The 12,430-nt window shown below is 44.7% G+C and overlaps 1 protein-coding gene across 1 annotated transcript in view; it reads right to left on the bottom strand.

Moving 5' to 3' along the window:
* Positions 1-1,675: 1,675 nt before the first annotated feature.
* BEGAIN (brain enriched guanylate kinase associated) overlaps positions 1,676-12,430 on the bottom strand; it is a 194,037-nt gene continuing 183,282 nt past the window's right edge. The window contains exons 6-8 of the mRNA XM_081194994.1: positions 11,500-11,607; positions 6,301-6,384; positions 1,676-3,223 (exon numbers count right to left, since the gene is read on the bottom strand). Of these exons, the coding sequence (XP_081051120.1) occupies positions 1,850-3,223; positions 6,301-6,384; positions 11,500-11,607 (1,566 nt within the window). The 3' untranslated portion in view covers positions 1,676-1,849. The remainder of the gene's footprint in view (positions 3,224-6,300; positions 6,385-11,499; positions 11,608-12,430) is intronic.

The raw sequence follows: 12,430 nt of genomic DNA, 5'->3' as shown, positions 1-12,430 counted from the left end.
CCTCATCGCTTTGCAACTTTTTAAAAACTCAGCATTTAAGTGCAAATTTCTCTTATTCACTTTTTTTTTTTTGCAAACCAACTTTCCCATATATAATGCATTTTCGTATGCTGTTTTCATTAATACAGTTGTACCTTGGAAGTCGAACGGAATCCGTTCCGGAAGTCCGTTCAACTTCCAAAACGTTCGGACACTAAGGTGTGGCTTCTGATTGGCTGCAGGAAGCTCCTGCAGCCAATCAGAAGCCGCAGAAGCCCCATCAGACGTTCGGCTTCCAAAAATAGTTCGCAAATCCAGAAAAGTCACGTCCAGGTTTGTGGCGTTCTGGAGTCAAAACGTTTGAGAACTAAGCTGTTCAAAAACCAAGGTACGACTGTATATGCACTGCACACTTTATCATAGTATTTGCATTTTTCTACACATTACCTGGCTGGAGAACTGCAATACAAAATTCAGAGACGTGCAAATTTCTTGGGATGTCTGTGTTTCAGTTCACATCTTGTTTCAGAACTTGAATAAAATATGGGGGGGCAGGTAAGCCCCACCCTACATAATTGATTGCATGATGGGACACACCCAGACCAATTGAATGGCATTGCCCATCTACTTTGGAGGGGCCCAATTTTATGGGGTGGGGCAAAGGGACTTTAGCCCCAGGAGTTGGCTCCTATGTTCCGGAAAATGTGAATTAGTTCGGTTCACCTTTAAATGCAAATGGAATTGTCTCCCCCGTACCTAGTTGTGACTCCCTCTTAATTGCTCATCTTGATTTGAATCTTTGGGCAGAACAAACATAGAATGGGGGAGTCCATAGGGATAATGAATCAAACTCCTCCTCCATCGCTAGATGCAGTATTTGCAACTTCACGCGACTTAATAAACATTACATCGGTACCAAATTGACCCTGCTGAACACAATACTCATTAACAGCATTCTCTTAGAACATCTTTTAATGACCAAAAAATAAAAAATCAAATAAAAAAAAAATCAAAACATTTCCACTGGTGTCTTTTATTAAGTAATGCAAAATACAGTACTAATTATGACACTCCATGCATTTGAAACAATATAAATGCAAGCCTACAGAAAAATAAGTGACAAAGAAACCCTCAATTAATTTTGAGGTAGTGTACAGGGCAGAAAAGTAGAAACACAATGGGACAGACCAACCAAAATATCTGTATCATTTTGTGCATTTATCCCCGGCCCCCCAAAAATTGTTCATACTCCGAAATACATTTGTATTAAAGAACTTAGTGGGTCATTTTTGTTTCCATTGCATTTTTAAAAATATACTTCTTTATAACATCACCATTCTTGTACATCCTGCACCACACACAACCCAAACTTTTAAAGAATCATATAGAGATTTGATTTGTCCTTGTGATAAGGATGCTCTCTTTCTCTCGCTCCCCGCCCTCCTCTCTTTTTAAACCCTTCTCCTCCAAGAATTCAGGCACATGTGGCCTCATGCACAAAAAATAAATAAGAAACCTACTTGAAGGGGACAAAAAAGTGTCACTCGAAGCGCTTGAGAGTACTAAGGACAGTCTAATAAATACTGATTTGTTTATAAAAATATCTCAGGATATAAAAGTGGGCAAAGGGTTGGTATCCAAGATGGAAAAGTCATCGTGTGAAAAGTGCCGCGTAATGTTTTTTTGTTTCCCCCCCCCCTTTTAAATAATCAGATTTGGGTTTCCCCCATCCCTTTAAAACAGTACTATTGTGAATATGAATATATATTTTGTAATACTGTTGCTCAGAAGCCTACCGTATGCTAGAAGTATCAAATGTCACCTTTTGTCGTTGTGATGTTTGTCTCCTTATTGCAACTTTGGAAGATGTTTAATTGAGGAGGGTTCCGTACAATTGTGCTTTCGTAAGGCTGTCCTTCCGACTTAAGCCTGTACTTCCAGTCCGTTGAAACTGCTGCTGCTTGCTATGGAGGCTTGAATGGCTTCCTTGCTCAATGGAAGACTGGTGGATCTCTGAAGCCTCCATAGAACTCTGGTTGAGGGACTCGGCTGAGCTGTTCGGACTGACGTCAACGTATTCTCTTTTCAACACCGGGCTTCCGTCAATGCTTTTACTACTGCACACCTGGACTGTGATCCTTTCGTTCATTTTGTCTCTCGGCTCTTTCGTTTTGTAAGAGGAGGACAGCTTGTCCTGTTTGCAGCTAGTGCTGATGTCAATGTTCAGGCCACTGTCGGTCCTCAGGAAGCAAGAATCCACAAGCCTGCTCTGACAGATGTCGTCTCCCTCTGAGAAGCTATCGCCTTTGTAACTGGCGTAAATGGGACTCGACCGGCTGTCGGCTTTCTTGATGGGACTTCTGTAGTACTGCTCCGAGAAACTGCAGGGCGAAAGCCTGCCACTGTTCCTGTAAGAATACGCACCGATATCCTCAACGCTCAGCTGCTTCCAACGTCCCGGCAGGTCCTCTTCGGACAAGTTGGTGTTCCTGCACTCACTGTGCATCTTCTGCGATGCTAAAGCTTGTTGGGTAGTTATGGCCGAGAAATGATAAGGCTCACTTGCATAAGGCGACATAGTCCTAGTGAAGGTCGGGGAGTTGTTGTCGTCAGCCAGCTCCATGTGCTGGATGGACTTAGACTTTGCAAACCTCGGGCTCCCCTGGTGGTCATAACCTGAAGATGGCTTTCTTTCAAACATCTCATCCCGGCTGCTCAGGTAGATTGCTTGCTGAGAGGCGGTCAGCGTGCTAGCCTGGGCGTTCTCCTTCTCCTCGGACGTCACGCTGAAGCTGGAGTAGGAGCTAGAAGTTGGCAGAGAGGTAACGTATTCTGGGAAAGCTTCGTGGGAGAAGCTGGAATGGAAGCCATCTTCTTCGACGGTGCTGTCCGTGGAATTCTGGGACCTCAGGAACCCAACATCTTTGACTTGCATGTCAACACTCTGCCTCCTCTCCCTGCGTCTTTCATCAGGGCAGTAAAGAGCTGTATCGCTACAGTAGATGTCGGACTTGTATTGAGGCCTTTGGGCAAGCTTTCCGACAGAGTCCTGGAAGGCGAGATCTCTGTTCGATGAGCTTGACAAGTGCGAAGAAAGGCTGTTTGGGTCAGGCTTTTCCAGGACCTTAGCAATGACGCAAGTCGGTATGTTGTCTGCAAAGGATGTATGACACAGAGGTACTGAGAGGCTGCATCCGTGCTTCTCCAGGTGGATGCTGACGCGTTCCTGAAATTCAGATGGCAGCTGTAATAAACAGGAGGTGGGAGGAGAAAGCTGGGTGAAATGTGGTCAAATCAGGAGCTCAGTAAGGCAGCAATAGCCAGCATGGCGCTGTTCAGATGTTGTGGAGTAGAATTCCCATCATCTCTGACCATTGGTCATGCTGGCTGGGGCTAATGGGAGTTGTAGTCCACAACATATGGAGGACACCAGGTTGGTGACTACTGTCTTAAGGCATCGTTTGTGACCCAGAAGCCCTAGCTACTGAAGGCCACAAATCTGACTTTTTTTTAAAGGAAGGATGGAAACAATATAGTTGCATTCATCAGTGAAATATTAATTCAGGCACACAAACATGGTTAATTGCCCTGCCTAGTTAAGGATTTTAGCTGCGTACTGAATTATTATCAGTAATTTGCAATGTTTTAACATTTATGCCCTCCCTTGCTTCCCCTCCTCTGAACTCATACACTCTGCTGAGCCTTCACGGTTGAACACAGAGATGCACTTGCAAATTGTCAACCCAGAATTGCAAGCTTCTGTTTTCACTTGTTTCCGTTGTGAATGTAAAGCTTGTAGCTCTCATGCTTTGGAACAACACCCCAAGGACACAATTGCACTCAATTTTTTATAAGGGTCGGACTCAGCAATGGCCCTGACTACAGTGGGGGGAGGGAGGCAGGGAGGATAAGCACTCACATTGCTTGTGGATTTATGGCGTTACAGTAGCTGATTTTGTGGCATCCCTGCACAACAAAATGCCGAAAGTAGCTTTCAGGAAAAGAGTTTGTTGCCATGACATTTGCGAGAGAGGAGCTGTCCATGGCAGCAGGCTTTACTTTTTTAAACTGAAGTGTTTTGCAGGAGCAATGCACTGATCTTAATTTGAGTTTTATGAAAGCACTCATCTTGCCAGGAAGCAACTACTAGGGTTAAGGCACCAAATTCATTGCAGGGGGTGTGTTAAACCACACACAGTGCTTTTCTCTCTCTCTAGAAAAACAGGTGTTGGTACTCACCATGAAGTTGTGACAGTCTGTGCCACATTTTTTTAACAACAACAAAAAGAGGTGCCAGAACTGTGTACCACTGAGTACCCCCTGGAAAAAAGGACTGACTACACATTAGTTTAACATTAATATGTGTGTGTGTTAAATTACACAATTGTGCTGGTTGCCCTTGAGTGTAAAATCCTTCTCTCACAAACAACAAGCGTGGGTCCCCAGTCCAGATTCAGATATTGGTACATGTGAGGTGAGAGTTTAACCATTTTCTACCCAATGTAACCCTGAGATGGGGGGGGGCACCTGCTATTTTCATGGAGGGGGGAGCTCTCAATGGGTGCTTTGCTCCCATTGATAATAAATGTGAGGTGCTTGATCCAGTTTCACACTGCAGCAGGAGACCAAGAGTTGATGCCACCATTAGCACACAGCTGTTGTCAGGGCCCTGATTCATATCAGCCTCCCCCCAGGCACAATCCTATTCAGTGAAGTATCTATAGGGTATGACAGGTGCAATGGACCCTACCTATGAAGGTAGTGGTGGGCTTGTGGCTACAAGACTTCCCTAGCCTTCTGCTGCCTTCTCCTCTTGTTCAGCTCCTCCCTCTGGACCAGAGCTTTCCGAACTTCCCATGTTGAGGACACACTTTTTAGACATGCATCATTTCATGACACAGTAACTCAGTTTTCCTTGCAAACAGGAGGTTAAACTAACCCCTTTCCAGTCCCGGGAAGGTGCATGGGGAGCGTTTGCATGACACACCTACAAACCGCAGCTGACACACTCACGTGTTGCGACACACAGTTCGGAAAGCCCTGCCGTGGACCCTGAACTCCTGACTCCTGGACCTGTGGTTGCTATTAAGCCTGTATCACTGCTAGCTTGAATAAAGACCTTACTCTGAAGTAAGCGCTGCTGTGTTCTGGGATGGAAGCCTGACAATAAGTACATTAGAACTGTACATGCTACATCAGACTTAAGGTCCATGGAATTCAGCACTGTGTCTCTAAACAGCCAACTAAACAGCACCAGGAAGTTCACAAGAAAGATCATGATTACTATGGCCATCCTATTCAGGGAGAGAATGTTGGGTGGGGTTGAACTTAATTTCTTTTGGTCCAACAAGCATCACTGGGCTTGTTGGGCCCTCTTCAGTCTTCCAGTTTGGCCCTGCAGTCCTTGAGTTATGAAAATACTTCCTTTACTTCCACCCTATCCTTGCTGCCTTGCCACCCAATAATCCCAGGAATCCTCTTCCTAATAATAATAATAATAATAATAATAATAATAATAATAATAATAATTTATTATTTGTACCCTGCCCATCTGGCTGGGTCTTCCCAGCCAATGTCACACATTAAAAACTTCCCTGAACAGGGCTGACTTCAGATGTCTTCTAAATGTCTGGTAGTTGTTGATCTCTTTGACATCTGATAGGAAGGCGTTCCACAGGGCGGGCAGCACTACTGAAAAGGCCCTCTGCCTGGTTCCCTGTAGCTTTGCTTCTCGCACGGAGGGAACCGCCAGAAGGCCCTCGGCGCTGAACCTCAGTGTCTGGGCAGAACAATGGGGGTGGAGACGCTCCTTCAGGTATACTGGGCCGAGGCTGTTTAGGGCTTTAAAGGTCAACACCAACACTTTGAATTGTGCTCAGAAACATACTGGGAGCCAATGCAGATCTCTCAGGACTGTTATGTGGTGTTATGTGGTCCCGGCGGCTGACCCCAGTCACCAGTCTAGCTGCCACATTCTGGATTAGTTGTAGTTTCCAGGTAACCTTCAAAGGTAGCCCCATGTAGAGCGCATTGCAGTAGTCCAATTGGGAGATAACTAGAGCATGCACCACTCTGGTGAGACAGTCCGTGGACATGTAGGGTCTCAGCCTGTGTACCAGATGTATGCAGGACTTTTAATGAGTGGTACACCATATCCCGTGGACTACGGTTCATATGTTACCCTCCACTGATACTGCGGTTGCCTTGCCATTATTTGCCCCTGCCCGCCCTCTCCCTTCCATTGCTCTTGAGGAGTAGAAGCAAGTCGCAGCAGCAGCAGCTGCTTAAGTGATTTTCAGAGATGCGTTTAGTTTACATTACCTCAGAAAGCTTATGTGCCCTGTCGTAATTCTTGCTACACTGGAGCAGCTGAGCAGCTAAGTTGCAATCCTTCCTATAGAGCTCCTGTAAAAATAAAGATAAAAATGATATGGAAAGAGAGATATAAACATTGAACACCCTGCTTCCTACAGCCGGCAATGAAATGTATGTATCTATAGATGTAATACCCCATGTATTGGGAAATACACCTATGGGCTTACAGTTCAATATAGTGCACATGGAATGGTAGAAAACTATTTTCAGGAACCTTGTGGTCTGAAGATGCATTAGAGTCCAGAGAGCTTTACAGGGCTGCTGTGTGTGCTTTCGGGCTTACCTATTTTAACCTGGCAACTGACAGACACATCCTTCCTTGTCCATGTGGGCGGGAACAAACAAGGATGACATCAAGGGGTTTATGGTCATCATGACCAAGTGCAATGGTTGCCATGGCTATCTAGTAGCCTTGTTTATTTTCGTGATTCGATGCAGTGTTGTAAAACATGCCAGCCGCCCACTATTACCATGCACAGCAATTTCTGTTTCCAAAACGAGAACGGAAAACAAAACACTATGCATTACTTTGCTACAACACTACTCAACTTATTTGATAAAAAAACAACACACCACACAAAACAAAACAATTTGTTGTCTCCAGAGGCTCCTATTTTCCTCCTTTAATGCTTTGTTTGGGGGAAAATGAAAGCCGCACTGATTGAAGGTCATTTGGACACACACAAGTCTGCTATCACAGAAAATAGGGGCAAACTGGGTTCATGACCACTTTCCTTTTCTACTTATTCCGGACCAGAAGAGGCTGGGGTGCTGTGGCAGTGCTTCAAAATCCAGCGGCTTTCAAAGATGGCACTGGTTTCCAAACCTCACTAACACCCTGCAGCAAAGCAGCAAGGATGGTTCCATGGCATCATCCCCAACACGCTGGTGACTCCCCTTATGGGCAGCTCTCTCAAAATTATGAATAGGTGACAATATAGAAACGAGATAGGCTCCCATGGTAACAGGTAGTCTAAAGTCTCAGCATCTATTTGGCTGGCATGACCACCCAAACCCCTATCTCAGGGGCAGCCAACGGGGTGCCCTCCACATGCTTTGGACTACAACTCCCACGTCAGTCCCAGCCAGCCAGCATGCCTAGTGGTCAGGAATGATGTTGCTATCTCTTCTTTACTCTCCATTGTCCATCTGAATATTTTGTTAAATAAACTCCAGATACTGAATTCCAGATCTTCAGGGGCCCTAGTTGGGGGTTGAAAGAATATGTGATGGAGGGAATAGAAAAAATCAGGGGTGATCAAGCTATCATTCAATTCTGGTCATGAGGACTATATAGAGTGCTGTGGCATGCAAGTCTTGCTTGTGGGCTTCCCATGGCCACTGGGCGGACAGGCTGATGGAGTAAATAGGCCTCCGGGCTGATCCAGTTGAGTTTTTCTTCTTTATTTTGCTTTTCTGTTTTAGACTCCAGTTCCCACCGTCCCTGACCACTGGCCATGCTGGTTGGGGCTGATGGGACTTTAAGTCCAACAACATCTGGAGGGCACAGGGTTGGGGAATGCTGTGTTAACTCCAGGAAGTTCATGGCAGGAAAGTTTCCTATCTTGTCCTGTCCCAGGTGGTGGCGGTGAAAGAGGGAAGAAGGGATGGGAGACTTTTCTTCCATTTTGTTCCTTAATTTAACTTACTTTTAGGACCCAGAGAGAATACAGGAGAGACTTCCGGGTTGACGCGATCTGGAAATGGCGGATTCCCTCCGAGCTGCGGAGGGAATCGGCTCTACTGAGGACGGGTCTTTGCCGCGCCGGCGACGCGGGGACCCTTAAAAACCGCAGGCGCGGAAGCCTGCGGACTGAAGACTCGGCGGGTGCCTTAAGCGCCCCCCCTGATCCACGAAGAGCCTTTTTAAAGGCTGCGGAGAGGATACGGGGGTGGCGTGGCACTGAGAGTCGACCGCTACCTCGGTGGAGCGAAGCCGCGAGCCATGACCAGAGAGCGCTGACTTTCTTCCTTGAAAATTTGGACTGAAAGAATTACCCGTGAGTAAGACGGATTGGGACTTTAAAAATTTTACCCTGAATTGGAGACGACCGGGGGGTGTGCTAAAAGGAAGTCCGCACCCCCCCTGCAGACGATCTAAGCAACGACATAAGAGCTAAGCTGGAGAGCCTACCCTTGGTGGGGTGAGTTAAAAAGGACACTAACTTTCAAGATTTAGTTAAAGGAAATTTTGTGCTGGAGAGTGGAGTTTTGGAGACCCTTTTTATGTTTTGAACAACCCCCCCTCCCGGGCTCGGGAACGTCCTGCCTTTGTGCCTGTGTAAGAGCTGCGGAGTTTGACAGCTGTCAAAGCTGTCAAACGGGCAGTTTAAAGCGGAAAAATCACTATTTAAGATCCCTCTGGATTAAGACGAGTTATAATTGAGCTAAAATTGTTGGAAACAAAGTAACAATAACAAGCTAAAGGACTGTTGGAGAAAAGACTAATAAGTAACCAGATTCCCCCTAGGGGGAATTCTGTGAAACTACAATGGATACAATGGCTGTGGATGGAAAGTTACTAGTGGAAATCGAAAGGATGTTTCAATTGGTGGGAATCTTACAAGAGCAGAGCTTAGCCATGAATAAACAACTTAACATTATGACCTTGGGAACAGGCAACTCTGCTGTTTGTATTGAGGACCTGAATGAGAAAGAATCCACAGCTAAATGGGAAACAATGTCTACAGAGGTGGAAGAGACTAAACAAGAAAAAGAGAAAGTAACCTTGGGAAGCAACAACCAAAAGCTGACATCTGTGGAACACAAGCAAGGAGACTCTGGGAACACATCTACCACAAGTCTGCGAAAGATGCAGAAGAAGAAGGAGGAGGTTCTGGGACAATATGGAATACAGGAACTTAAAATAAAGAAATATGATTGGGGCCTCCGTTTGGACTTTGACTTTGAGGATACAGGCTTTGTGGAAATACTCCAGCAGTTGCTTTCAAATCTCCTTGTGGAAAGAGAATATGTTTTGATGGTGAAAGATCTTTTTCCAGACTCGACGACTGACATAAAGGACTACCAACAAGACCGGCGGAGAGGGACTGAAAGGGACTTGAAAGCCTCGGACGTGAGGAACCCAGGCTGAGAATCTTGACTTTGGATTTTTATTGGGAAGGGACAAAAACCGGGGATGGGAGGGAGGGAAGAGGAGATTCTTAAAAACTCTTAAGACTTTCAGGTTTGGTTAATATGACTTTTAATCAAGACAAAATGAAAAATCGATGGAAGAGAACTTAAGTCCAACTTAGGAAAATCAATTTTTTTATTAGAAAAGAGGTAACAAAATGAATAAGATGGTTAAGAGGAGAAATACCAACTTGCTGATATAATCCTGGGAATTGGGATGCACGAGGGGGGTGGGGGTGGGGGGAAGTCAGGGAACAAGGTTATGAGAAGAGGATCTGCTGAATTTATACATGTTTGTGTCTTGTGTTATTTTTGTGTCTGTATTGTCTTTATAAAAGCGGAAAACCCAATAAAAATTTTATAAAAAAAAACAACAGAGAGAATACAGGAGAAGCCTCAAGGACTGAACATGTTCCACATGCCCCTCAAAGGGCAGACTGATGCTGTTTACTCCAACCAGTATAGCTGCTGGCAATCTTTCTTGAGTAACAATGAGAACAATAATTTTGAATCGAATGAGCACATGCTTTCTGGCCTGAAGAACTGCTCTTCTATCACTTCCATCTTTCAGCTTGATTCACATATGCAATTAGCATTGTGATTGAAAATTCAGCTTGGGGACAATGGAGAGACTGCCCCCCCCCGCTTGTTACTAAAAACCTACTCCTTGCATGGTACTCAACATAGCCAGGAGTGTTTTGTTTCAGTGAGGCTAACTGTGCTAATCACTGTCAGTTTGCATAAATTCAATTGCCATCCCTGTGTAGCCCGGGTGTGTATGGGTGAGGCAAGCAGCTAACAATGGTGTGACCCAGGGGTGCCAATTTGAATAAAATATTGGGTGGGGGCAGGTAAGCCCTGCCCTGCATAATCAATCACAAGATGCGGTGTACACACACCAGATGAATGGCAATGCCCATGAACTTTGAGGGAGGACTGGCCCCTTCAAATATTTTATTGGGGCCCCCAAAGGGACTTCGACCTCTAGGAGTTGGCTCCTATGGTGTGACCACCACGCTTCGACTGGAGAATGCAGCTGGGGGTCTTCTAGGTGTCTCCACTGTGTGGTCAGTGATAGGACCACGAAAAAATATTGTACGGGGAGGGAACACACTCAGAAGAGATGAGATGCATTTCTGGGGTGGGTAAGACTTGCCCCACATGTTATATTTCCAAAAGAGAAATAACAGTACAGTATATTGATGGGGGGGGGGTATTTTAGATCCTATAGTAAAGATTTTCCCTGAAGCAAGTCCTCTTGATCCATCCTTAGGATTGCAGCTCAGCACTGTCTTATTTCAATTCCCAATTTATGGCTCAGTTTTTTTATTTGCTTATGCAAAGTCACCATGAGGATCCGACAAAAGAGGTAGAGGATAGAGAGAGGTGTGTTATATCTTGGGGAGGGCCACCTCTTTCCTCTGGTGCCACCTATGTGTCTGGAATTTTCTCATGGATAAAAGATTTTTGGCAGCAACCGACTGGGGGTTGGGTGGGTGATTGAGAAGTAACACCTAAATTAGTCCTGGATTAGTTCTGGCAATTTTCACTGCCACATCACACACACAACAAATAGGACAGGGAAGGGGGACTTGCGGACCTCCCTATGTTGCTGTATTCCATCTCCCAGAAGCCTCAGCTAGCATGGCCAATGCTTAGGGATTTAATTAATTAATTTATGAATTGCTTCCTGCAAAGCGATTTTCAAAGCAATTTTCATGATAGACGATAAGGGCAATAAAAGCTTTGACAATGAAGCATATGTAAAATAATTTCATATATATATATATATAAATGAGACAATGATGATGGATTTTGGAGTCCAACAACATCTGGAGAGCCACATGTTATCCACCCCTGAACTAATAGAGAAAACTTCTTAAAGCAGCCACACTGATACAGGTAAGTGGGATAATTGAATCCGAGTAGTTAATCCAGCAACCCACAATCTCAGATAACATATATTTCCACACGTGATCATGACAAATAGCCACTATTCAAAGTACTTACATTATCTTCTGACAATTTATCAATTGTCACCTTGGCTTCTATCAGATGGTTATTGAGGGCTATTATTTCGTGGCTTAAAGCTCTTTTTTCTTCTTCGTAATGTTGACCCTGCGTACAAAGACAATTCAATCAACGTCTTTCCCCTCACAACACGAGCTGTCAAATGCTGTTTCCTCAAGCTAAAGAGCAATTGTATGAAATGCCATTTCCACACCCCCCCTTTCCGAATATTTCTTTTCCTCTGCTGTGTTCTCTTCCTTACTAAGCAGCATATGACGGAGAACTGAAAGCACACTTGTTTTGCTTTTTAAAATAATGGAACCTTGACATGGGGCATTTTCACACATCGGTTCACTCTGATTCCAAAGTTGGACATGTGGAATTGGTTTGTAATTCATACGTAGAACCTTCATTGACAAGAAAATATACATGCGATGCTCAACTTATGCCAGGTTGCCTTTTTGGGGATAGCGCATAAAGCCAAAATCGTGTATTGTCAAAACACATTGGGTTGAATGGCTGGTGGAGTTGCCAAAATCTTTCCCCCCGGATGCCCCTCCCCTTTCTATTATTTAAAAAATTCTTTTTTGCCAAGTGTGTAAAGCTAAATGTGCACAAGTTAAATGCATGTAAGTTGCAAATGTACTCATTTTTCTCCCATTCATGGCAGACACATTACAAGCCATTATTTCAGCCTATGATCCAAAGTTCAGTTTTATGTTCCTACGGGAAACTTGTGTACTCCGTGGAAGTTCCTAAACCACCAGAGTAAAATGTGAGTTGACCTCCACAGCTGGATTAAAAATATCCCAAGGTTCTCAGTCTATGAAACAGGTGGAAGCTGAGCCACATGGCTGCTGAATCACATGAGACAGCTCTTGATTGGACTGTACCATTTCAGGCTGCAGGTAGGGGAACTGAATGTTTGGGT

The sequence above is a fragment of the Podarcis bocagei genome (genome assembly GCF_964188305.1).
Source record: "Podarcis bocagei genome assembly, chromosome: 1".
NCBI lineage: Eukaryota > Metazoa > Chordata > Lepidosauria > Squamata > Lacertidae > Podarcis > Podarcis bocagei.
The sequence above is the reverse complement of the archived record's forward strand: the minus strand, read 5'-3'. Positions and strand labels throughout refer to the sequence as shown.